General features: G+C 39.0%; 1 protein-coding gene across 1 annotated transcript; it reads right to left on the reverse strand.

Moving 5' to 3' along the window:
- Positions 1 to 1164: 1164 nt before the first annotated feature.
- IGBP1 (immunoglobulin binding protein 1) lies at positions 1165 to 27863 on the reverse strand. Its single transcript, XM_081278188.1, has 7 exons — positions 27725 to 27863; positions 27136 to 27553; positions 26488 to 26781; positions 17957 to 18152; positions 16097 to 16179; positions 15170 to 15282; positions 1165 to 1643 (listed from the first exon to the last, which is right to left on the reverse strand). The coding sequence occupies exons 2-7, from the start codon at positions 27324 to 27326 to the stop codon at positions 1495 to 1497; spliced, it is 1026 nt and encodes a 341-aa protein (XP_081134314.1). The 5' UTR covers positions 27327 to 27553; positions 27725 to 27863; the 3' UTR covers positions 1165 to 1494.
- Between the last annotated feature and the right edge of the window lie 81 nt (positions 27864 to 27944).

Raw genomic sequence — 27944 nt, forward strand, 5'->3', positions numbered from 1 at the left:
GGCAAGAGGGTCCAAATGGTCTAAGGCAGCTAATTTAAGAGCTGGAGTACAACCTGAGGCTGCTCTTTACACTTTTGAACTTTTGAGCTCTGATGCTGGGTAATTCCCTGCCCAGAATAGACAAGATGACCAGGATCCCTTCATAAGCCAGGAGATCCATAGATGTACCTCCCTATCCCCACCCCCCACAGAGAGCTGATACCCACATTTCTGCACAGCCTCATGTGATAGAATGAATTTTATTACATTTAAGGGTTAGATCTGTTTCCGTGAGAGGAAAGGCCCTGGCTTCATACACATGCAAGAATGACTTGTTTTTGTGGTTGTGGGAATTGAACCCAGGGGTGCTACCTATCTACCTTCCCTTTTTGAGACAGGGTCTAAGTTACCTGGTCTGGCCTCAAACTTGGTATCCTCCCATCTCAGCCTCTCATTTTGATTTTGTTTCTGGTACTGGGGATTGAACCCAGGGGCACTTTACCATTGTGTTACATCCAAAGTCCTTTTTATTTTGAGGCAGGATCTTGCCAAATTGCTGAGTTTGGCCTCAAACTTAGAAACCTCCTGCCTCAGCCTCTCTTCATTGCTGGGTTTACAGAAGTGCACCGCAACACCTGGCAGAGGATGACTCTTTATACTGCTTTATCTATAGGTAAATAAAGTAGGTAGGATTAAGATTCTAATCCTTATTTTTTGAACTGTAGATTGAGCACAGGGGCACCTAATCACTGAACAACATACCCAGCCCTTTTGAGACAGGGTCTTGTTAAATTGCTCAGGATGGCTTTGAACTTGCAATGCTCCCATTTCACGTGATTAAGTTGCCGGGAATTACTGGTGTGTACCGCTACACCCAGCAACTCTGACCCTTTATGATCCATTCACCTACAGCTCTAATTCCTGAAAACAGTGCTATGTGGTACAGAAAGTCTTGTTTTGTTGTTGTTGTTTTTTTGTGCCCTCTCCTAGTAGAATGTTAGATTATTTCACATCATGTACCCAGTGGGAAGGAGAAAGTCTGGGCAGCTCTGATGCTGGGAAATTCCCTGCCCAGAATAGACAAGATGACCAGGATCTCTTCATAAGCCAGGAGATCCACAGATGTACCTCCCTGTCCCCCTTCCCCCACAAAAAAAGGAGCTGATACCCACATTTCTGCACAGCCTCATGTAATAGAATGGATTTTATTATATTGAAGATAATTCATTACAGCATTGATTATACAGAGCCATTTCTCAGTGCTCTTTTCTGTCCACTTAAGAAATCGGAATACACCATGATGAGAATTAGTAATGTCAAAACAAGATCACTGGTCATTATCTAGGGTACAAATACACACTTAATTGTTTGACACTTTATTGAACGCAAAGCAAGATTCAGCATCTTTGCCTTCGTTGCACACAGCCGAAGCAGTAGCCCAGGGAAGGGAAGGCGGCACGGTTTTCCTTGGCAGAGAAGGCACGTGCCCCAAAGTCCTGTTGTGTCGTGAGAAGATTAGCCCATGTTCTGTCGGTTGCCATAGCCCCTAGGATGGGTATCCTTCCAATCATCCCACTCCCTTGTTCTGTGGATTGTTTTCTCATCATCCTCTTCTTCCTTTTTTTCTTGATCTTCCTGTTGCTGAGCTGTCCTTTTGAATTCAGCTGAAGTGGGATTACAAGAAATGGGGAGGTAAGAAATTGAGGGAGAATGTTAATAAATGATGTCAGGGGGCTCAATTCCGCTCTGAACACAACCTCAGACAAACAAAACAGGAATATAGCTAGCTGCCTGCCATGGGCCCAGAAGTAGGGAGAATACTTCTATTTCTCAATTACTTCTAATATATGCTAAATAACAGCAAGAAAAAGTCGTTTCCACAAGAAGCTGAAACTGAGGCTGGACACAGTGGTGCACACCTGTAATTCCAATAACTCAGGAGGCTGAGACAGGAGGACTGCAAGTTTGAGGCCAGCCTCAGCAACTTAGCTAGACTCTATTCTCAAAATTTAAAATAAAAATGGCTGGGGATGTTGCTCAGTGGTTAAGCATCCCTGGTTCAATCCCTAGTACAAAAATAAAAAGTAGAACTATAGAAGCCCTGAACGAATTCTATTTTTTGAAAGAATTCTTGCTAAAATAGTCAATAACCCCTGTTGTCAAACAAAAATACCACCACCAACACCAATAAAACTCCAGCAATCCAAAACCACTAAAGTAAAACATGTTTATGATTTGTGAAAGTCTGGGCTGCTCTGATGCTGGGTAATTTCCCAAACAGACAAGATGACCAGGATCTCTTCATAAGCCTGGACTTCAAAAGTCAGACTGCATGGGAATTTTTCTCCTTCCCTCATTTCTTTTTTATAGTTATACAATTTTGGACCCTCCATAAAATACTGCCTATGTGTTGTTTTACATATTCTTGGGAAACGTTCTGAGATCCAAATGGCACTTATTATGCAGTGTACACCCAAAATAAATTAAACTAATATACATCTCTCTTTTGAATTAGCTTTTTCGTTTGTGGGGTAAAGCGCCATTTTCCCGGCTACCCTGAGTTTGCCCATGAGAAATATTCTCATGGCTATGACAAAGAATGAAATACGTGGGGATCTGATCTACTGGCTTAGAATAGAAATCTTGTGTTCTTTTCTTAACCTCTTCATTGTAAAATACCAGAAACCACAAAAATGTGTGTAAGAGTAAAGCTTTTATAAGGAGGTCTTACAGCATCCACTTGGTCAAGATATAGATTTTTTGTAGCCATCCCCAAAGTCTCCGTGTTCATCATATAAATCACAACCCCCCCCACACAACAAAAATAACCATCATACTGCTATTCTACTAATAACTTCTGAGAGTTTATTATAGCTTTATTACCCAAGTGTGCATCCCTATACACCAGTTGTCCATTTGTACTACATTCATTTTTTACTCAATGATTTTTAGTATAGAGTTGTGCAACCATCATAGCAATCCAATTAAAAAAGAATTTCTATCATCCCCCAAAGATCTCTTATACCCAGTTACAGTTAATTGCCATTCCTTCTCTCGCTCTAGCCCCCAAAACCACTAATCTATTTTTTGCCTCAAATAGATTTGCCTATCTTGGATATTTCATATAAACAGATGATGTCATCTATAACTGACTTCTCTTAACACAATGTTTTGGAGGTTGATCTTGGCTACTTAAAAATATTTTGAAAACTTTTTTTATCTTCAGATTACCCATCTTTCCCTTTCCAAGGTATCTATTTGAGGAAGCTGGGTGCATCTGATCTGTAGTTTCCCAGAGCCTGGATTTTGCTGAATGCACACACATGATAGTCTGAAGTTTTTCGGCACTTCCTGCAGATTGGCAACTGGATGTAAAGATTTGAGACATGTTAAATCCTTTTGGCATGATTATAAGAGGTGCTACATTCCCTCATCAGGAGGCATACAACATCTGTCTCCTTTGTTGGATTGTTATGGTTTGAATCTTTTCTTTATTCCACATTTTCTATTAGTGCTTTATAGTTGTACATAATGATGGGATTTGGTGTTACATATGTCCCCCAAATGTTAAAGGCTGGGTCACCAGCCTGTGGTGCTACGGGATGTGGTGGAACCTTTAGGAAATGGGGCCTAGTGGGATGTCTTCAGGTCACTTTGTGGCATGCACTTGAATGGGACAGCGAGGCCCTGGCCCCTTCCTCTTTGTTTCCAGGACACCACAAGATGAGCAGCTCTGCTCCATCACATGTTCCCTGCCATAAGCTGGCTCACCACTGGCCCAAAAGCACAAGAGTCAACTATATGAACTGAAATCTCTGAAATCATGAGCCAAAATAAATTTCTACTCCTTTTCAATTGATCATTTCAGGTATTTTGTCTCAGCAACAGAAAGCTAACTGTGCCAATGCCTAGATCCATTACTTTACTGTGGTTTTAGAAAGGTGTTATTATTTAACATTTCTTTTCCACTGACTGCATTTTTTTTTTTTTTTTGTACCAGGGATTGAACTCAGGGGCCCTCAACCACTGAGCCACAACCCAGCCCTATTTTGTATTTTATTTAGAGACAGGGTCTCACTGAGTTACTTAGTGTCTCACTGTAGCTTTGAACTCTCAAAACTCTCAATCCTCCTGCTTCAGCCTCCTGAGCCAGTGGGATTTACAGGCATGCACCACTGTGCCTGGCTGGAATTTTTTTTAAAGAGATACTTTCCCTCATTTATTACTATGTAGTTACCCAGTAGGAAAGAAAAATACTTCTTTCATCTCCCACAACTCGAGAAAGTAAATGGGTTCCCTATCAGCCTCTAAATCTGAACAATCATTTTTCGTTTAAATTATGAACTCGTGGATTTAAACATATTGGATGGATTTCAACTAACTGCATAATTTTTTTTTTTTTTTTGATACTGGGAACTGAACCCAGGGGTGTTTTACCACTGAGCTACATCCCCAGTCGTTTTTATTTTTCGAGACAGGGTCTTGCTAAGTTGTCCAGGCTGGCCTCCAACTTGTGATCCTCCTGTAGCCTCCCCTATAGCTGGTATTACAAGTGTATACCACTGTGCCCAGCTATACTGAACTTGTTTTTGATGACCTGGGCAGTTTTGGGGGAATACTGCTCAGATGTTCTGAAGGATGTTCCTCAACTGGTATTGCCTGCTTTTTTCATAATTTGACTAGGGCTATGGGTTTGAAGGAGAATAACACAGAAATGAAGTACTCTTCTCACCATATCCTACCAGGGGTAATATATATATATAAGGATCACTGATGATAATCCTTTTCTTTGTATATGTGTGTTGCTGGGGGTTGAACCTAGGCTACACACATGCTAGGCAAGAGCTCTACCTACCACTGAGCTATATCCCCAGCCCACTAATTCTCTCTCTCTCTCTCTCTCTTTTTTTTTTTTTTTAGGGCTGAGACCTGAACTCAGGGCCTTGCACATGCTAGGCAAGTGCTCTGCCACTGAGGTAAAGCCCCAACCCCCGCACTAATAATCTTGATCAAGGCAGTGTCTGCAGGGTTCTCAATTGTAAATTTGCTCTTCTCCACACCTTATCCTCTGTAGTCTTTGGAACCAAAATGCTAAACATAGTTCACACTTAAGTAGTGAGCAGTTAGGCTCTACTTCCTTAAAGCAGGAATATCTATACAAATTATATGGAAGGTTTTTTTTTTCCTAGTAGGGGAAATTCATTTCTTTTCTTTCATTTAATCAATAGTAGATTTGTATCACTATGGACTCTAAGTTATTTATTTTAGTCCAAATGAGATAATCTCACACTCTTATTTATTGTCCTGCTCAAACATTTTCAGTTTTGTCCACTGATAGTGCTTCCAGCAGCTCCTGTGTCCCTTTAACACCATCAATATTCTTTTCTTTTGAGCTCTTCTTTATTTTTTAGTACTATAAGATGCTCTAAGTTATCTTGTATATCCCTTAATCCAGGCCTAGAATCAGCCATTTCTCCAAGGAGCCCTAGTTCTTTTGTTGAAGAATAGTATTAGAAAACAGTCTTTGGGGTGCTGGGGTTGTAGCTCAGTGGTAGACCACTTGCCTAGCATGTGTGAGGCACTGGGTTTGACCCTTAGCACTGCAAATAAATAGACAAATAAATAAATTAGTCCATCAACAACTAAAAAATATTTTTAAAAAAAGTATTTGAGGGGGGGCTGGGGATGTGGCTCAAGCGGTAGTGCGCTCGCCTGGCATGTGTGCGGCCCAGGTTCGATCCTCAGCACCACATACAAACAAAGATGTTGTGTCCGCTGAAAACTAAAAAATAAATATTAAAAAATTCTCTCTCTCTCTCTCTCTCTCTCCCTCCCTCCCTCCCTCCCTCCCCTCTCTCTTTAAAAAAAAAAAAAGTATTTGAGGGGCTGGGGCTGGGGCTCAGCGGCAGAGCGCTGGCCTAGTACATGCAAGGACCTGGGTTCGCCCCTCAGCACCACATAAAAATAAACAAAATAAAGGTATTCTGAAAAAGAAAAAAAAGTATTTGGAATACCTATCAACATACCAGTGATATTCTTCACAGAACTAGAAAAAATAATCCTAAAATTTGTATGGAAACACACACACAAAGACCAAAGCAATCTTGAGTAAAAAGAGCAAAGCAGGAGGCATTATACTACCTGATTTGAAAATATATTGTAGTAAAGCAACAGTAATCAAAACAGCATAGTTTGGCATAAAAAAAGATACATAGACCAAAGGAATAGAATACAGAATACTCTATAAGTAAATCCACAAAGCTATAGCCAAAGGATTTTTGCCAAAGCTGCTAAGAACATCCACTAGGGAAAAAGATGATCTTTCCAATAAATTATATTGGGTAAATTGTATATCCACATGCAGAAGAATTCAAATAGACACCTCTCTCTCACCAGTTTCAAAAGTCAACTCAAAATAGATTAAACACTCAAATGTAAGACCTGAAACTATGAAATTACCAGTAGAAAATACAGGAGAAACAGTGAAATAGACAAGGACTTTTGGACAAGACCCTAAAAGCACAGGGGGGAAAAAAAAGCAAAAACAGACAAATGGGATTACATGGATCTAAAAAGCTTCCACATGGCAAAGGAAACAAGAGTGGAGAGACAACCTATAGAATGGGAGAAAATCTTTGCAAATTATACATCTGATAAGGGACTAATGTCCAGAGTATAGAAGGAACTCCAAAACAAAAAGCCAAGATGAAACAAAACAACAATCCCTCACAAATAATCCAATGAAAAAATGGGCAACAGGCAGGTGTGGGTGGTGGGGGCATGCCTGTAATCCCAGTGGCTTGGGAGGTGGGGGCAAGAGAATTGCGAGTTCAAAGCCAACCTCAGCAACAGTGAGGCGCTGAGCAAGTCAGTGAGACCCTGTCTCTAATAAAATACAAAATAGGGCTGGGATATGGCTCAGTAGTCGAGTGCCTCCGAGTTTAATCTCTGGTACCAAAAAAAAAAGGGCAATAGGCTCAAGTAGACATTTCTCAAAAGACACACAAATGACCAATAAGTATATAAAAAATGCTAATATCACTAATCCTCAGGGAAGTGCAAATCAAAACTACAATGAAATATCACCCCGTTTCAGTAAGAATAACTTACCAAAAGATAAAAGATAATAAGTGCTGTTGAGAATGTGGGGAAAAGGAACCCTTGTTTGTACACTGTTTAACAATGTGAATTAGTACAGCCATAGTGGAGAAGAGTGGGGAGGGTCCTTAAAAATTAAAAACAAAACAAAACAAACAAAAAACAGCTGCCATATGATCTAGCAATCCCACTACTGGGCACATATCCAAAGGAAATGAAATCAGTCACTGAAGAAACATCTACATGTTTATTGTAGAACTATTGACAATAGCTAAGAAAATGGAAACCAAATGTTCATTAACTGAGGAGTGGATAAAGATAAACACAACAGAATACTATTTGGTAATAAAAAGGATGGAATCTGCCATTTGTGACAACATGGATGGAATTGGAAATCCCTATGTTAATTGAAATAAATCAGGCACAGAAAGACAAGTGCTGCGTGATCCCATTCACATCTGGAATCTAAAAACATTGATCTCACAGAGGGTGAGAATAGAAAGGTGGTTACCAGAGATGGTGAAGAATGGGAGAGAGGGAGGGATGGGGAAAGGGTGATCAGTGGGTACTAAGTTACAGTTAGGAGAAAAAAAAATTCTGGTATTCTATTGCAGAGTAAGGTGACTAGATAATGATAATGTACAGTATATTTTAAAAGTCAGAAGAGGCCTGGGGTTTCGGTTCAGTTCAGTTGTAGAGCATTTGCACTGCCCTGGGTTCAATCCCCAGCACTCTCCCCAAAAGCTAGGATTTTGAATGTTTTTAATCACAAAAAAGGACAAATGTTTGAAGAGATAGATATGCTTATCCTGATTTGAAAAATGTACAATGTATTCATGTTTTGAAACATCATGATACCCCATAAATATGCATAATTTTTGTGTCAATTTAAAAAATTAAGCATATTTTTAAAAGAAGAAATCAAGATTTGCATGTTAAAAGTACTTATTGCTACTGTCAATTACCTTTTTTGTGCTTGGTACTGTCTGTGGCTGGAACCCAGGGCCTCACATTTAAAGCAGATGCTCTACCACTGAGTTATACCCCCCCCCCATTTTTCTTTCCCTTTTTTTTTGGGGGGGGTGCAGTGCTGGGGATCAAACCCAGGACCTTGCTCATGCTATTTCTGCTGTACTACTGAGCTACACCCCCAGCCCCCAACTATCCTTTTTGAAGCCATACTAGCCAAGTGGAAACAGCACCAAAGTGCATACTGAGTCCTTTTGATATGACCTTAGTAGTAGTCTTTGAAGGTTTCTTCCCTATATATTATGATAACATGCTCCAAGTTTGTCTCATATATTTCCTGTCTAGTCATGGAATTACTATTTCTCTAAGATATCCTGATTTCTTTTTGTAAGCCTTTTTAGTGGATAGAGCAAAGGTATGTACATTTATATTTAAATACAATTTTTCATGAGTTTATATTCAGGATTATAGTTTTTTTTAACCCAACTCTTGAATTATATCTGTATCCTTCCATACTAAAAGTCCTAATTCTCAAAGACTGAAGATAAAATTAACACTCATTTACATTAGTTCACATTAAATAATCTTGGAATAATTGCACTAACATTTCCACAAATATAATTACTGAGAACAGTTAAATTTTTCATGTATGCTTTGTCTATTTCTTCATTTTTTAAAATGGCTGTACTATACCTACATTATCTGAGCATACAGGTATTATACACTCTACTCTCTCCCTTTTAACTCCCACTGTTAATTCTATAAGTAATTAAAGTATTTACTACTCACACTAGTCCTTGTCAATGTCTCTCACCACTGTGGTTGTCTGAATCTCATTCTCTAGCCAATTCCCCAGAAAGGGCCCATTGGAACAGCATTTCCTGAGTTCCTCTATGTTGATAAATGTCTATATCCTTTATACTCGTAAGTCAGGTAGATACAATTCCCTGGCTCACATTTTCTCCCTTTGAGTATCTTAAATATTTGCCACTGTTTTCTTGTGGCGTAAAGTATGGCTGTTGAAAAGTCTGAAGGTAATGTAAGATTCTTTCCTTTATAAGTACATCACCGTTTGAGTACTGGGGAGTGAACCCAGTGGTGCTCTACTACTGCGCTACATTCCCAGCCCTGTCCCTTCATTTTTTTTTCTTTGTTGTCTTTAGTATATGTCATTCTATCTCAAACCCTGATTATGCTTCCTTAAAAATGTTTCCTTTTTATCTTAGTTAGGCATTTTCTGTTTATTCATTTTTGTTTAGAAATTGTCTTCCTTTTTTAAATGATTCTTTTCCAGAAGTTGTCACCACTTTTTATTTTTTGATAATGGGGATTGAGCTCAGGGGCACTCAACCACTGAGCCACATCCCCAGCCTTATTCTGTATTTTTATTAGGGATAGGGTTTCACTGAGTTTCTTAGTGCCTTCTCCATTGCTGAGGCTGGCTTTGAACTTGTGATCCTCCTGTCTCAGCCTCCTGAGCCACTGGGATTACAGGTGTGTGCCACCATACCTGGCTGTCACATTTCTAATCCTGATTTATATCTCCTTTGATATCTCTGATATCCTTTTGTTTTCTATCTTCTGACTCATTTAAATATATTATAATTCAGATTTGGTTCTTTTTGAGTACATATTTCTAGAGTGTTTTTAATTCTTTTCTCTCCTTAAAATAATTTTCTGTGGGATTTGACCTTGAAATTTTTCTGTTTATTTATTTTACAACTTTGGTATATTTTATATATTATCAAATTCATCTACTTACAGTGTACAGTTCAATGATTTGAAGTATATTCAGAGTTGTGCAACCTTCACCCCACTCTTGTTCATTTTCATGTAAAATAAGTAGTTTTCAACTTTTAGAAAGGTGTGGTTCAGGGTGGCTAATCCAACTTCACAGAGGCTACATTTCTACTGTTTTTACAGAAGCTAAAGAAATATGGTGCCTTGCTTGATTAGAGTTCATGGTTCTAGTTCTCTTTCCCACTTTTACCTGGACTTTCTTCACTATTGCTCCTGTCCTGCTTTAATTTCAATTCTACTCCAAGCAATTTCTCTGCAGTGTGGGATCCTGTCCCAGAAAGGAAACCTGGTGGATTAATTTCAATAGATCTTAAGGACTATCTGCTCTGCAAGATTCAACAAGATTTGCCACTTAACAGCTGAAGAACTATAGTTACTTTAACCTTTTTGCTACATAGTAGTCTACTATGTGAATATATAAAATGTCTTCATCCTTTCTAGTATTTATGGGCATTTGAGTAGTGTTCACTCTGAGCTATTACAAAGAACAATGCTATAAACAATCTTGTATAATATTGTAGACATATGGTCTTATTCCTCTCATGTACATAACGAGGAGTAAAATTATAAGGTCACTGAGGTATATGTATGTTCAACTTTTATGGATCACTATCACCTACCTTCATCACCCACTAGACTCCTTATCTTTCTTGTTTCCTCTATTTACTTTGGGCTTACTTTGTTCTTTTTTTTCCTGATTTAGGAAGGTAGAATCTTACTAAGTAGTTGATTTTTTTCTTCCTTTTTTCTAACTTAAGGGTTGAGAAAGTTATACGTATTTCCTTCTGCACTACTTTAATCTCTATTCCACAAATGTTGATATTCTTCCCTCATTATCATTTAGTTCAAAGCATTTTCTATTTTTCCTTGTGATTTCTTCTTTGACTCATGGGTAATTTAGGTGTAAGTCAATTTTTAAATATCTGAGTACTTTCTAGGTATATTATTGATTACTAATTTAATTCCAAAATCCCATTATAATCTGATTACTGTGACTTCACATATGCAAATTTACTGAGATTTATTGATGGCCCATTAATATGGTCTACCTTTGTTGAATGTACCATGTACATCTGAAAAGAAGGTGTACACTGCAGTTGGATATAGTTGTTCTATAAATATTAAATATATTGAGGTTGTTGAGAGGTTAACCAGATCTTCTTCTGTATCCTGAATTTTGTTCACTACATCTATGAATTATTGAAAAAGAGGTACTAAAATCTCCAAACATAAAGGTAGATTTGTCTGTTTCTCCATTTAATTTTGTCAAATATTTTATTCATGTATTTTGAAACTTGCTATAGATATAAACACCCTTATCATTGGTATATTCCTGATCAACTGCCCCTTTATCAGTATGAAATCTTTCTCCAGTAATACTTTTTGTCCTTAAGTCCACTGAACTGTACACTGTAATATATCTAATATTAATATAGCTACCACAGCTTTCTTATCTCTTGTTAGCATGGTGTATCTCTCTCATCTTTTGTCTTTGTATTTAGAAAAATATCTCTTATCAATAGTATGCAGTTGGACATGATAATTTATTCTTTAATTCTAATCTGAATGCTTATTCTATTTATATTTATGGTGTTCTGAATTTGGCCATTCTAATAGGTGTGCAATAGTATCTCACCATGGTTTTAATTTGCATTTTCCTGATATTATATGACATGGAACATCTTTTTATATACTTATTTTCCATGTGTATATCTTCTTTGGCGAGGTGTTTGTTAAGGACTTTGGCCCATTTTTGATGGGACTATTCATTTTCTTACTGTCCAGTTTTAAGCCTTCTTTGTACATTTTAGATAACAGTTTCTTATCAGAAATATCTTTAGCAAGTATTTTCTTCCAGTCTATGGCTTATTTTCTCATTGTCTTGATGCATCTTTAAAGTGGTTGTTCTAGGAAATACAATCTTCATCTCTAACTTTCCAGTCTACTCAGAATTAATATACCCTGTGGTAGGCAGCCTCAAAGATGGTGCCCAACAATCCAACTCTCCTAGAATTCAGGCTTTCCCACACTATATCAGGGTTGTTCTATGTGAACAAAGAACATGGAAGAAGTCATAGAACATCACTTCCAACATTAAGTTATAAAAGACACCAAGGCTTTTGATCTTGGCTCAATCTCTCTCTCAGTTTATTCTGGGGAAAGGAAGATGTTTAATTGTGAGCAACTCTGTAGAGAGACCTCCTGCTATCAACCATCATCAGTGAGCATGGCAACAGATCCTCCAGCCCCAGTCAAGTTTTCAGAAGACTGTAGCTCCAGCTGATAGCAACTTTATGAGGGGCCCTGAGCCAGAACCACTCAGGTGTTCCTGGATTCTTCATCCTTAGAAACTATGTGATACAATGAATGTTTATTATTTTAAGCTATTAAATATCAATTTGTTACACAGCAACAGTTAATATGTACCATATAAAACGGAAGAAATCTCACATATAGTCCCATTTACTGTTTGTATTTTTTTTTTTTTGCTACCGCTGTCACATACATTACATCTGTTACATTATAAACCTAAAAAGACAATACAAAACAATTTTTTGCTACAAGAAGCCAAATATATTTTTAAACAATTATTTATGTAGGCAGGAAAGAGTAGTAGTTACCACTTAATTACCATTTCTGCCGGTCTTCACTCCTACTTGAATATCCAAGCTTTTCTCTGATATCTTTCCCTTTAGCCTGAAGAACTATAACATTTCTTTAATGCCAGTTTTCTAGTGAAGAATCCTTTTAGCTTTAATTTACCTAAAAATGCCCTAATTTCATCTTTAGTTTTATGGATATTTTCAATGGATATAAAGTGATGGTTTGGCAGTTCCCCACCCCCAGGCACTTCACTGTCTCTGGCTCCCATTGTTTCTAATGGGAAGTCAGCAACAATGCATATCATTGTTTTCCTATACATATCATTGTTCTCCTATACAGAATGTATACTTTATCCCTGTTTGCTTTCAAAATTTCTTCTTTTGGTTTTTAGCATTTTAACCATGATGCGCCTATGTATGATTTTCTTCATATTTAATAAACTGCTTGGGGCTTTTCAAGATTTCTGAATCTATAAATGTGTTTCACAGATTTGGGGAAATGTGCAGCAACCATCCATTTCTTCAAATATTTTTTCTGCCCCCATCTCCTTCTCCAATTGCATGTACATTAAACCTTTTTACATCGTTCCACAGGTCACCAAGTTACTGTTTACTTTTTTCAATCCTTTTTTTTCAGAGTAGATAATTCTGATTGATCTTTAAGCTGATACTTGATTCTGTCAGCCAGTCTGCTATCAAGCTGATTTAGACATTTTTACATTTCAGATATTATTTTTCAGTTCCAGAACTTTTTTTGGTCCTGGGGATTGAACCAGGGGAGCTTTACCACTGAGCTACATCCCCAGCCCTTTTTATTTTGAAACAGGGTCTCATTAAATTGCTGAGGCTGGCCTCAAATTTATGATCCTTCTGCTTCAGCCTCCCAAGTCACTGGGATTAAAGCCATGCACCACCAGGCCTTGCTTAGTTCCAGAATTTTTTGGTGTATAGTTTCTATTTTACTCCTGAAATTTCTTAGCTTTTCATTCATTATAAGCTTATTTCCCTCTCTGTCCTTTTTAACTCCCTGTCTTGATAAATTCCAACACCTGAGGTTGATATTCTTTGATTGCCTTTCCTCTTGAAAATGAGTCAATTTCCTGTTTTTTTCCCATGTCTAGTAGCTTAAGACTGAATCCTAAACAATATGAATTGTACACAGGTGGTCCCTAACTGATGATGGTTCAACTTGTAATGGTACAAAAGTGATATGCACATAACTGCAACTGTATTTCAAATTTTAAATTATGATCCCCCCCCCAAGGCTAGCAAGCAATATACAGTATGATTCTCTTGATGCTGAGCAGCCAGTCACACAATCACCAGGGTAAACAACCCACATTCTACAGTATGCTATGTTGCTAAGCTGTGTTGTTTAGTAGGCTAGCTCTATTTTCCACTTTTCATGTTTTAAATTTATGATGGGTTTAACCAGAATGTAACCCTTTCTCAAGTTGAGGAATATCTGTATTATAAAGATTCTGAATTGTTTAATTCCTCTGAAGAGTACCGACTTTTAAATTTTACAAGGTGACTAACTTGTCTAGGACCAAAATGCCAAATGCCACCTCCCTTGGACTGTGAAATAGTTGAATTTTCCACTAGTTATTAAGGTGCTTGAAGTCCATTCTGTACATGAAGAGTTTAGGAGTTATCCACAGATTTCTGCAGGGTTTATATGCAGAATCAAGGAAACTTCACTTTGGTTCTCTCCTTTCTGGGATACCCTCCCCCTCACTTTTCAGTTTCTTTAGTTACCCTGGACTCAGTTGTCTAATTCCTCAATGAACAAGAGAGCAGTTTCTATCCAGATTTTAGCTATTCCACATCACAGAAACTGCAAACTGCCCACAGATGAAGAGCTATGAAAAATATAGGAAACCCTTTCAAATGATCACTATTTTCTGTGCTAGAAAAGAACAGCACTATGGCTGGGATTTGGAAGGCCTGAATTTAAATCCTAGTTTGACCACTATCATATGGTAATTCAGTTTGTAGAGACCATGTCCTCCTCTTAAAATGGGGATAAGAATGTCTACTTCATGGGTTTGTAAAAAGAGGGTTAAATGCATTAAGAAAACCGAGGCTCTGAGGGGCTGGATGATGTTCCATCTGTTAAGTGGCAAGAGTTGGGTTGGTCACCCCAGGTCTCTCCATCCTTATTCTGCTACACCATATGACTCTCACCTTTCTGAGGGCTACTCTCTCCATCTTTGGATGCCAAAGAGACTGTTCAAGTTGGGCACCAAGAATATTTGAAGTCAAAGTCCCTGTTCTCAACAAATTCCAAGTACCAGAAGTGTTGTCTGCCTTCCAGTTTATGCCTGCTTCTGATCACTCTCCAGTGCCTTCAGGTAATTTTTAAAAAATATTTTGTTCAGTTTGTAATTGTTAATGTGTATGCAGGGCTGGCCTGATACAACCTGCTCTGCCATTATAAAAGATGAATTGCTGTCCATGGATTCTTGGTTTTTCTATCTTTTTGCTGTTTTTTAATGTCATGATACCTGGAGAAATTGACGAATTATACTGCTACTATCCCCATCCTCCCAGAATAATCTGCTATTTATTTTAATTATAAACATGACCTTGCCTAAAATCTTTCTATTACTTAGAATCTTTGCCCAGATTACTCCTCAAAGGGCAACAACATCTCAGAATTTCATTACCAGAGAGTAAGGGATCAGTAATGCAGCTATTTTCCCCTCACTCCTACATACCTGATGTTGCTTTGGCTATTCCTTGATCTGGTAATGCTCCATATTTTCGATGCTGCTCATACCAGTCACTTACTGTCATAGTTGCCAGACTTGGATAACCAGCTCCAAATACTCTGCAAAAATCACATTGCACTTAGAAAATAAAATAACAGCATTAATAAGCCTTTTTACTTTAATGACAAGGTCGTGTCTGCTTCAGTCTTATTCCCCTACCCAACTCTCTTCTGAGGACTTGTACAACCAACCATGAAGATACATAAAAAGAGGCATCCCAGAAGGCACACTGAAATCAAGAGCTTGCATGAGAAAATAAACAGCTCAGGATCATCTCCCAATAAGCCAATGCCCCACAGAGCAATGATCACACTGTGGAATGAGAATTTACAGTTGGTGGCCTCTGGAAGAACACCCTATGGAATAGCATCAATAACTCAGAATTAAATTATAGAAAAGCAATTAAATTATAGAAAAGTCCTTTTGAGAATTGCAGTTGAAGGCAGGAAAAACAGGAATGATGGAAAACTTCTAAAAATAATAATTCTCCATTAGATTCCTTTTTCTTCCTGCTTTATTTCCTTCTTTTTAAGTTCAATGTGAAGGAAATGACTGAGAAAGACACATAAAGAAAGTATCAAAGGCTGGGATTGTGGCTCAGTGGTAGAGCACATGACTCGCATGTGTGAGGCACTGGGTTCGATCCTCAGCACTACATAAAAATAAATAAAGGCACTGTGTCCATCTACAACTAAAAAATAATATTAAAAAAAGAAAGTATCAAGAGAGTTAATATCCCTTTGATGAAAGAATGGCTTCCATAGGTGAAGACATGACTTTCCACAATGCCCATTCTGGGAATCACTCATGCACTGCCATGGAGCCATCAAAACAGGGGACTGTAAAGGTAAACCACTTTCCAGTACTACCTACTTGGCTTGGGCCTTGTTCCGAGTAAGTACGAAGGGTTTCATTGGAGGCCTCTCCTGAAGAGACTCTGGGTGAGAAGTTGATGCCTAAGAAGAAAATAAATTTCAGAGGTGCGTTTGCCATTTTACCCACCTATCATGCAGACTCTCAAGTCTTTTGGTGTTAGAAAAGCTCGGATTAAAAATTCACCCACTTTCTGTGTCAGTTTTAAAGATATAGCTCTCGAGGGGACTTGACTACCTTGCTAAAAAGAGAAAGTTGAGAATGTTCTCCAGAAATCTTCTTACCACTAGAAAAAAATTACTATATTTAAAAACACCCCCTCCAGTCAGGCATTGTGGTGCACACCTGTAACTCCGGCAACTTGGGAAACTGAGATAGGAGGATCGCAAGTGCAAAGCCAGCCTCAGCACTTAGCAACACCATGTCTCAAAAACAAAAGGGCTAGGGATATAGCTCAGTGGCAAAATACCCCTGGGTTCAATCCCCAGTACCAAATAAATAAATACCCCCCCCCAAAGGAGATTTCAAAGTCCCTTCCATGTTCCATCTAAATTCCTTGAGCTGAATTTGAAGCCCTTTTCCTCAGCTTGGCCTGCAGTGGAAATGCTGAATGAATTATTAAAGTCCCTTCTAAAACTCCTTCCAATATAATTATGCTAATATTTATCAAGAACCCCTAGGGTGTTTTGAAAATGGATGTTTACAAATGAAAGGGGAGAGGATAGGCAGAAGTTTTTGTGAAAAGGTATACAGAAATGTTTCAAGGAACCTTGGCTTTCTAGGGATACAAGGAAACAAAGAATGGTTAAAAAAACGGTGCTCATTTTGTTCTAGCTTCATAATCTCAAAAGCCAATCCCAATACTACATGAGAAAGCATAAAAAAATTTAAAAAAATAATAAAAAAAACACCCACCAAACAAAGAAAGGAACAGGGCAGGATCCAGAAGAGTCTAGCCTCAAAATGCTTGAAAACCACTCATTTGGATATGCCCAAAGGGCCTTATGGCCCCTTAGAATACTAACTGCTTATTTTTTGATCTTTTAACAGGAAGAACTAGGTTGATATTATCCGGAGGCAAGAGGTCCTGGGATAATTAGCACAAAACAAATTAGGAAGAGGTTTTCTCTCAGGACTTAAGTAAATGCCTGTAACCAGCTGATAAATTCAACTCAATTCATGTTGCAGCTTGTACCAAAGAACAAGTGACAGCACAGCCTATCCTTTTGAAGCAGCAGCTCCAAAACAGGGTTAGGATCTTCAAAGACAGCCAAAGCTGAGTTACACCAGGTTTTCTTTACCGTTATTCTGGGCATTCTGTGCATGGAGATGTCCTAGCTCTGGTGTCTCCTATTTGGGGGAACTAAAGGTGTGAGAGTGCATCTCTGTGTAAGGTTAAGTTCTAATTCCTCCCCCAACCTAAACACACTCTCTGGTCTTTTGTTAAATTTTCCTCTTTTCTCTCTCTTCCCAGTTCTGTTTTTCTTTCCCATTCCCATCCTATTCTTTCCCTTTATCACAGTCAAGCAGATTTTAAAGGCCTCCCTTCCTATGCCTGCCTTAAGCAGCTATGACTTGCCACAGCCAAAATCAATTTTCATTTCAGGGAAGTCTCTGTCCCCCATGCTATGTCATAAAATTACAAATAACTAGAAGTGTGTTAGAGTAGAAAGCTCTGGGGAATGCTATTACAAGCTAAAGAGAAAGCTACCCTAGTGGAACCACCAGCTTTTTTCTACTTATCCTATTAAGAACAATGATTCTACAGACTTACAAGGATTTTAATTGATTAATCTCCTGTAGAATATTCGACCTTCTCACAGCAGCATTTTGAGCTATGTGGTCAGTGACCAGGCTTACCTCTCTTGAAGAGTCTTTTTCTCTCAGGATCTTTATTTCCTGGTCAATGCTCTCAATCTCTTCTAAGCTGATACCAATCCACCTCCGAAGCTGAAGGAGGTTATATTCACGAACACGTTCATCATCTGCTTGACCACTTTCCACAGCAGATTTCAGTGTAGACAACCTATGCTCCACCTCCTTCTTCTGCTTGTATCTGTTCCACAGAAAAGCATTACCCATGAACTTAAAAATAAAGAGGTATTCCTTCAAAAGAAGGCCACCCTAAGTTTTTACCTTTGCAAATGTCCAGGTAGTAAGTGCACAGATTTCCATCTTGACAGGAATACAGATTCTATAACCCAGAGCCTGCCACCAGCCAGTTCCCTCAGACTACAAAGCAAGGAAGGGCCTAAAATAGGCTGAGAAATAACATTCTGAAGCCAGAAAAATATAGATGTAACCTGATCTTGGCACGTCCTGCCATAATCTCTAGGGAGAGTGTACTTTAGTCATCTGATTACATCAACCCTGAATTGACTGTGTGCTTAGTGTCACACAGTGCTTCCCACAAGGTTTCCAATTGAGAGAAAAAAAAAAATCTTCAAAGAATCATAGAATGTTAGGGGTCATTTACTTGCTATTGATATAGGAATTCCTTGTAAAACAGCCTAATAAATGATCATCTCTTTTCTTCGAGGCAAAACATTACCAGCACTTCTGACTCATACTTATCTAATTCAAAGACTCATAAACACCTAGCTGCCTTTTTCAGAATATATTCTAGTATATCTATCATTCATCCAACAAATATCTCCAGAGTGCCTATTGTGTGATCAGCACTGTTAGTGCTGGAGATACAGTTTATAAAAGAAATTCTTTGCTTTTGTGAAGCTTTCATTCTAGTGGGAGAAGACAGACAAAGAGAGAGATGATGAGTCAGGTCTAAGTACTGTGAAGCAGTAAAAACCAAGGTCAATTGGATTGAGTGATGGTGTGAAAGTAGGAGTGCTATTATATACAAAGTGGTCAGGAGAGACATCTCTGAAAAGGTGGCATCTGAGCAAAGCTTTCAAGCAAACAGGCAAGCAAGTCATACTGATACCTGAAAACTGTTCTAAGAAAAGAAAATCAAAGGCACAGGAAGAGTACCTGGCCTGGCATGTTTGGGAAATAACAAGGCGGCCATTATGGCTGGAATGTGAAAAAGAATGATAGGAAATGAGGTCAGAGAGCAAGCAAGCCAGGGCATAATGTGTAGAACCTTGTAGGCCTTGATACCCCCAAATACCATGGTATTTTGAGTGAGATGGGAAAGCCACTTGAGGCTTTAAATAGAATACATGACATGAATAAACAGAGAGACATGAAGACTTTTCTAAAAATATATATATGGGGCATTCTGGTGTTGTGTGGAGTCAGGGCTGGGAAACAAGGGTGGAATCACAGGGAAAGCGATTCAGAGAATACTGCCACAATCCAGGTGAGAGGATATAACTTGAAAGAGGGAGATGGAGAGGGTGAGATACAGATGTATTTAAAATGTAACTTGAGGAGCTGGGGTTGTGGCTCAGTAGTAGAGCGCTCACCTAGCATGCAGGAGGCACTGGGTTCAATCCTCAGTACCACATAAAAATAAAATAAAGGTTATTGTGTCCACCTACAACTAAAAAACATAATTTAAAAATACATATATACATATATCTTGATATATTTATCAAATTATCACAGGGGTCCAGGATTCATGAAAAAAATCAACTCTGGAAACACTCTTTGTTATCAAAAATTTTAGGTTCTTCTGCTCTTTTTACCCAAAAAACTGGCATTTTAAACAACTGTCACAGACCATGATAGCTAGACTTCTAAATAAAATACTACAAAGGTCAATTCCTAGCTCATGAATACTACTAGCGATATGATCTGAGAATGTTTAACCATTCCTACTGCTACCCCTACCTTCTTTCCTGGAGGTACCTATGTCACAGGAACACACACACACACACACACACACACACACACACACACACACACACACACCCCAAGACCTTAGAATGTATATAATCCAGGATAAATTCTGGGTTAGTCTAGTGGTCCTCTGACTAAGGTTCTTTTGCTTCTTTTCCCATTCTCCTTATGAGTACAACCCCACACTTTTTGTTCCCTTCCTTCTTTTCCACTTCCTTGCTTCTGTGATTTGGCTCTTTTTCATTTTTTAGATTTCTGGCTGCTTATCACCTGCTCTTTTAGACCAGTGTTTTAAAACCATTTTGTCTTGGCAATAGAATCCTATCTTCTAATGAGAGCTTATATGGAAACCCAATAATTTATGAGCAAATAAAATCTGCCTTAATGGAATCAGGAGAGTTCCCAACATTACTCAGACACTGTGGTGAAATCTTAGGGTCTTGAGGAACAGATTGAAAACCACTGTCCTAGACTTTATCACTGTTCTAGAGTTCCCATAGTGGGCCATATAACATAGAAGCAATCCCTAAAACCTTAAAATTCCCTACCTGTGACCTTTGACTCTGGGAAACTTTCACCCTTCCCTTGTTGTTTCTAAACTGGTGAACAGATCTAAGGAATTAAACATTTGTCAATGGATTAACTACAAACCCTTATTAACCAGTTTTAGCTTTTTGTTTACCCTCTGAGGAGACTTCATCTCCTAATCATGCTTGCCAGATAGCCAGCCACTGTAGAATCCAATTTCCCTTTTCACCTTAAAATCTCTGCAGATCCACTCTTCCTCTTTTACTCTTGTAAATTTTACTCCCGTCATTGCCATTCCACTTTCCCTATCAATCTAGTCCCCGAACACATTCCTCCAGGCTTCACTCTATCAATCACTTTCCCTGCCATTAGCAGCTATTATTTTTTTACTCTATTGGTGCCTTTTCCATTTTGGAAACACTTTCCCTCAACCCATTTTCTACCCTTTCAAATGATGCACTCTTTTCTATTGTACAGACGAAACAGGATTAGGACTAGGAATTTAAAGACCTGAGTTTAAATCTTAGCCTGCCCATGTATGCGAGCTATGTAATTTTTGGCAAGTCAATTCTCAGAGCTCATTTCCACAGTTCCCAAAGGGGGGGTCTATTTCATGGGGTTCCTAAGAGGATCAAACGGAAAAATGCACACAAAAATGGGAAAAATACACATAAAAATGCTTTGTCACAAATTTTGTCAGTGATGAGGAAATTGAGGCTATAAGGGTAGAAAATGGTCAGCCCAGGTCTGATTCCAAATAATCTCTAATACACCGTATTGCTTCCATCTTTCTGAATACCATTCATACCTGTTCCTTTCTCTACAAATACTTTGATACAATTACTGAATGGGCACCAAGAGATACAATGATACAATTAGGATAGTAAAATACAATTACTTATGGTCTCTGAGCTTGTAGAGTTCCAAGTCTAGAGACTAAGTGTCATGCTGTGATAAGTAATATCAACTAAGTGCTATAGTATCAGCAGGAAAGGGAGGGAAAGGCTTCAAAGAGGACATTACATCTGTTCTCTTGGTAAGTTCTCCTTTATTTACCTTGTTGAGTCTTTTTCCTTTGATTACTCTTTCCCTCTTTTTCTTTATTCCTTAACTTGCCTCAAGATTTTATCCTTGGCTTTTATTCTTTCTACTTGTTTTTCCTTGGAAAACTCATGCATACTCACCATAACAGAAGACTCCTAATTTTTTGCATCAGCCACAAAACAATCTCATAAATTTTAGTTGCACATTTCCAAGTCTATGGAAATGGCTATCCAGTTGTCATTTTAGGACTTAAATTCAGTAAATCCCAAACTAGAGTCATTACTTACCCAGCTTCTACTTCTTCAGTTCTGTCAAAAGAATGGAGGTGCTGTTAAACAACCAGACTCACACTCACTCCTCAAAGATGGGAATTAGAGAACATACGTGAAGAAACAGGTTTGAGAGAGGAAAGACATACCATTTAGATGTTTTATTTAGGATGGCCTCATTGCCTGAAGTCATTGATGGGGAACTTATAGAAAGTAAAGAAGGATCTGAATAGTATGTATGTGTATGTGTGTTGCTGGGGATGAAACCCAGGGCCTCATGCATAGTAGGCAAGTGCTCTATGATTGTGCTACACCCCCAGCCCTGAATAATTTGTTTTCTAATCCTATCAATGCTTCTTATAAAAGTAGTACCTATGATATCTATAACTTCATTTTTATTACTTCATCCTATTTGGAATTCTTTTGTCTTTCTCATTTCCCTTTCAATACTTTGTACATATCTATTCCTTACGTAGAACTCTGTCCATACTATACTTAACTTCTGCCAAACCAGGCTATTATCTATTCCCTGTACATAGCTTAATCTACCTGCTTTTGGGCTTTTGCTCACGTCATTTCTCTTGCTTGTCAACAGCAAATATTGCTTGAGCACCTTCTATGTGCCAGGCCCTGTGCTAGGCATACCACAGTGAATGAGGAAAATGGCTTCTGCCCTCATGGAGTATACATGTATACATGTAGTAGAGGAGAGAGACAAAAACCCAGAAAGACAGAAATAACTGCATGTGAGATAAATGCCATGAAAGAAACAAACATGGAGCAAAGAGACAGAATGACAGACATTAACTTAGAGAATGGTCTGGAAAGGCCTCTCCAAAAAGAGACATTTAAGACCAAAAAGAATGAGAATTTGCCATATAAAGAGCATTCCATGCAAAGAGAACAGGATGTTCAAAAATTCCAACAAAGGAAAGGAACCATGTCTGTTAAAGAACTGAAAGGTGACTATTACAGCTAGAGTCTATTCAATGAGGGGAGAATGTACACAATGAGATGGGAGCGACAGGGACCAGATCATGCAGGGCCTTGTAGTTAGTAGTTCAGCTATTTCAGATGAGAGATTCCAGTAGCTTAGACAGGTATGCTAGTGAAGATGAAGAGAAATAGGCAATACCTTTTGTGGCTAGAATTGACAGGCCTTGCTGATAGACTACACGAGGAAATTCAGGAAAAAGGGAGGAATTGAAACTAACTCTTAGGGTTCTTGCTTACATACCTGGCTGAATGGTGGTGTACTTACTGAGATGGTGAAGACTGGGGCATGGGAGTACACTTGGGGGTCAAAAAGCCAAGAGTTTGGGCTTGGGCTGTAGCTCAGTGGTAGAGTGCTTGCCTAGCATGCACGAGGCCCTGGGTTTGATCCCCAGCACTGCAAGGAACAAAAAATAAATACATAAATAAATAAATAAATAAATGAAAAAGCCATGGTCTTGGGGTATAGCTCAGTGGTAGAGTGCTTGCCTATCATGCACAAGGCCCCCAGTTCAATCAATACCCAGTACTCCGGCGGGTAGTGGGGGAGCCAAGAGTTCAATTTTATCACATGTTAAATTTGAGATGTCTATGAAACACCCACAAAGTGTGCTGGAAGTATGGATCTGAAGGTCAAGAGGCGTCTGGGCTAGTGATATGAAAGTGGGAGCTATTAGCATAAAGATAGTGTTGCTATCTCATCTGTCATACACTAGAGTATTTGCCTAGTGCATATAAGGCCCAGCGCCAAAGGGGGGAAAAAAGAAAGAAAAGAAAAACGTTAAAGATCAAGCTTGTAGGTCAAAGAAATGCAGACCTAAATAATAAGATACCACTTTCTATTTGCCCAATTGGATTTTTTAAGTGCAGTGGGACATACTCTGAAATTCTGTTATTGTGGGCAGTAACAGTTACCCCATATAAAGAACTTTAAAATATTCAAACCCTTTGACCTAATCACTGGTCCTTCTAGAAATCTATCCAAAGGAAACAGATAGATGTGGCTAAAGATATTTGCATATAGTATTAAATAGCAAAAAAAAAAAAAAATCATAGGCTAAATATTTGACCATAATAGTTTAAATAATCATGTTACAACTATGTGTGGAATATTACATAACCATTAAATGTCATGGTTTTGAAAAATATGGGGAAATGCTCACAATATAATATTAGGTTAAAAAAATAGGATAAAAGCTATATTTACAGTATTATTCCAAATTTATTAACTAAAATAACTATATATCTGAAAGAAAATACATCAGAAGTTAACAATGACATCTATGAGTACTAGGATTAAGCTTATTTTTGATTTTTAATCTTGTTCAGTAAACTTTGTACAATGAGCATTGTTACTTTTACATTCAGGAAAAATCTGTCATTCCTATTTTCTTTTAATTTCCATTTTTAACCATCCTTCAAGACTCATCTTACATGCTGTTACATTCTGGAATTTTTTCCTCATTCCTCCAACTACATGAGAGCACTCCCTCATCTCTCTCCACAACAGTATGTATCCATGGCATTTAGTCTTTTTTTTGGTATAATTATTGGATAAAAGAGTTACTGTTTAAACTACCTGGCATATGCCAATGGGCTGCTCCCCAATTTCTTACAAAAAATAGGATAATATTTTATCCTATTTTTTGTTAAGAATATCCCAGGTTATTATCCCTTTTTTTCCTTACAAAAAACGAGATAATAACCTCCTGCCAAGCTCCACTTTGTTATCAGTCTATCCCACATCTCCAAAATATCATTCACTGTCACTCACTATCCCCTTATCAGAGTATATTATTCTTCATAGCCCTTACCAACTAAAATTACATTATTTACTGGCTTATTGTCTGTCTCCATCAGAAAAATAGCTCTGTGATGGCACTGGAATTGTCTGGTTCTCTAGTATCTAGAACAGTTCCTGGCACAAAGGGCTCAATAAATATTTGTTGAATAAATTAATCAATTTTCAGCTATCTAGGCCAAGCCTCTTTTCTGAACTTCAGGCCACCAGATACCTCTACTTGGATGTCTTCTAGGTATCTTAAACTCAAAATATCTCCCCTGTTGTCTTCTATTCCCCATCTCAATGAATTCCAGAGCCAACACCTAAATCAGAAACATGGACATCTTCCTTGCTGCTTCCTTTATCCTACCTCCTACGACCAATTAATCACCAGGTTTTCTATAGATTTAACCCTCTTGAGTAAATATATCCCTTATATCCCTCTGCCAATGCCCTACTGTCTCATCACTTCTATGACCTATGTGAGTCTAATGTATTAGTTAAAATGCATATATGACCATGCAACTCTTTTAAAAAATTCTTCAGTTGATCCCAGTCCCCAAAGTAAGCTCTTTAGCTGACCTACCCAAAAAGGCAGCTAAAAACTTATGAAATATGCGCCAGATGTTGTGCTCTTCTATGTGTTTTATTTCACTTATGTTTAACCCTATGAAACAGGTATAATTAGTATTTAGATTTCACATAATAGGAAACTTGAGGGTCACATAGGTTAAGTAACTCACCCAAAGTCCAATGACTAAAAATAAAGCTAGGACTTAAACCCAGATTTGTGACTCTGCAAACCTACCCTTAGCCACAAATATATAATCCTGACTCCGAGTGCTTACGGTGTCACACTGTGCTAAGCTAAATACTCTGTCACTTCAATCCTCATACCTACTCTATGAGGAGGGACCTATTATTATCATCTCAATTTTGCAGAGGGGGAAATTAGGTAACTTGCCCCCAATCAGAGTAATTAAATGATGGAGCTGAATTTAAACACTTTCCAAAGTTCTTAGGAACAAGGTTGCTCCTTCACTTTCCTCAGATCCCAAGCTTGTTTGGTATGGATCCTAGATTTTCAGCATCATTCCTTTCCCCTTTTCTTCATTCCCCTTTTGTTATAAGCATCACTTATGCTTGTGGGTGCTGTTCCACCCTCACACATCCCCACCTTGACAGTGTTTCTTTGGCTTAACAAATGTGGTTACCTCTGCTGGCTAATGCCCTTCTCTCCTCTTCCTCAGGCTAATATTCTTATTAATCCTTAATAAACTCTGCACAGGAATCACCTTTTCCAGGGAGTCTTCTCCTCTCTTTAATTCCCTCTTTGGCTAATGCCCCTGTCTGCTCTCACAGTACCTTATACATCTCTTTGTGTCATCACTTTATATTGTTATTGTTTCTCTATTTCCTTCACCATATTTCAGATAATCAAAGACAAGAACCCTTCATACAGTTTGTATCCAAAATGCCTAGCATACTTTCTAGACGCTGTGAGCACCCATTCAATGTTAAAACAAAACAAAACAAAAAAAAAAAAAAAAACTAAGAGTAAGCAACTTTTTCAAAGTCACATCATGAGGTTGTGTTCAGGATGTTACACATCCGATCCAGTACTATTAGAACTGCTCAACAACAGAACATAGACTCCAACTCTGAGACACTGTGCCCTTCAGAGATATTTACCCCATACGAATATTATGCTGAGATGTGGAAAAAGTTGGGAGCCACTGCAAAACTACATTGCTGCTCTCAGCAGTAGGGGTCTAATGGTTAGGTATGGTTACCTCAATAAAGGCAGAGGCTTCTCAAAAAAGCTTTAAAGTCTGCTCTCACCAGGATCTATGCTCAATAAAAACCAAAAGATTGACATACACCATTCTGTCCTCCACACACACAAAAGCACATGCACCCCCCAATAATGCTGCCATTGGGCAGTCCTCAAATTACAGCTATTGACCCACCTCTCTATTTTAGCCTGTCTTTGAGATGCCATAGCAACGAGGCTAGGATAGGCCATGGAGGAACTAGCAGTATTATTTTCAGCTGAGTTGTTCTTGGTTTTGGGCAGCTGAAACCGTGCCACATGATAGTAATGGCACTGAGTTAAGAAGTTTATAAAGTGTTCTCGAGCTTGCTGTAAATGCTCTAGACGCTTGCTGGGGTTCACTTGTTTCATGGTGAGGGCTCCTTGAAACGCTGGCACCATCAGGTACTTCAAGTCGGTGGAAGCAATCTCTTCCAAATCTTCATTTCGGCTGGAAAGAGCAAAGAGCAAAAGAGGCTGTGAAGCCTGGCCGAGCACTCAAACCATGGCCTTTGCTTCCCGGGGAAGAGGAGGGCTAGGAAATAGTGGGGCAAAGGCGAGAGCAGCCAGTTTCTATATAAGGAGCCCAGCACTCACGCCCAAAGCCTAAGCAGTCAGCCGACAGAATCCAGAGTTATTAATCATCTCGGAAAAGAGGCGGACAATGTAAACATACACACGATCGCAGCGAGTAACAACTTAAGGGTCACAGTCGTAAAGGTCCTTTCCACCAAAGCGCAACGGCTCCACCCTTGGCAACCATTATTACTTTCGTTCTCAGCCGTTATTACCCTCTCCCCCATACCTGAACAAATCAAGCTGTGATAACATTTCGGTAGCCTTCTCAAGGAGGTCCAGTGCCTTTAACACCTTATCTTGAACCATCCGGGAACCGGTGGGTTCAATCGCTACTTCCACTTCATCCAGAAGCTTGCGGCTGGTTTCGAACAACTCGGGAAGCCGCGGCAGCTCTAACTCGTCTTCAGATGCAGCCATCTTGGGGAAGGGAGGAACCCGGAAGACCTCACTTCCGGGGTCAAAGGCAATCTTTGTAAAGGAGAATTCCGAGAGCCCTTACGACACAGGAAGTGGCGTCGCATTGGCCAGTCGCTTAATTGTTACAAAAACGTCAAGGGACTTCCGGGAGCCGCCCTTTGCCGGCCCTGGCAACGGAGTTTCCATAGAGCCATTTTGCCAGGCAGCGTGTTAAAAGTTGTAGGCATCTGTTAAAAATAAACACACAAGCAAAACCCCAGGCGCTGTTTTAAGATCTGCTCCTCATGGCTGACACTGGGCTAGGGAGTTCGGTGGGCTCTGACGCCCAAGGGAGGCAAGGCTGAATTCAGAGCGTGGGCGAGAGCTAGGTTTAGGAAGCGGTCAGACGCGCGGCTTACCTCGCGAGTCGCTCCCCAAGTTGAGGAGTCCGGGCAGCCAGTGGCTCAGGTCGCCGTGCCACAATCACGGTTCGCCGGTCCTGTGGCGTGAGTGTGAAGTCCAAGTGGCGCCCCCCTCCGGCTTCCGTCAACCACCAGATGGAACTCCGGGTTCCTCCCAACCAATCCTCGCCTGCCCTGTTCCACTTCACATGAACCCCCTCCTCCCCACACACTCCTA

The sequence above is a fragment of the Spermophilus citellus genome (assembly GCF_964194105.1).
Source record: "Spermophilus citellus genome assembly, chromosome: X".
NCBI classification, from domain to species: Eukaryota; Metazoa; Chordata; class Mammalia; order Rodentia; family Sciuridae; genus Spermophilus; species Spermophilus citellus.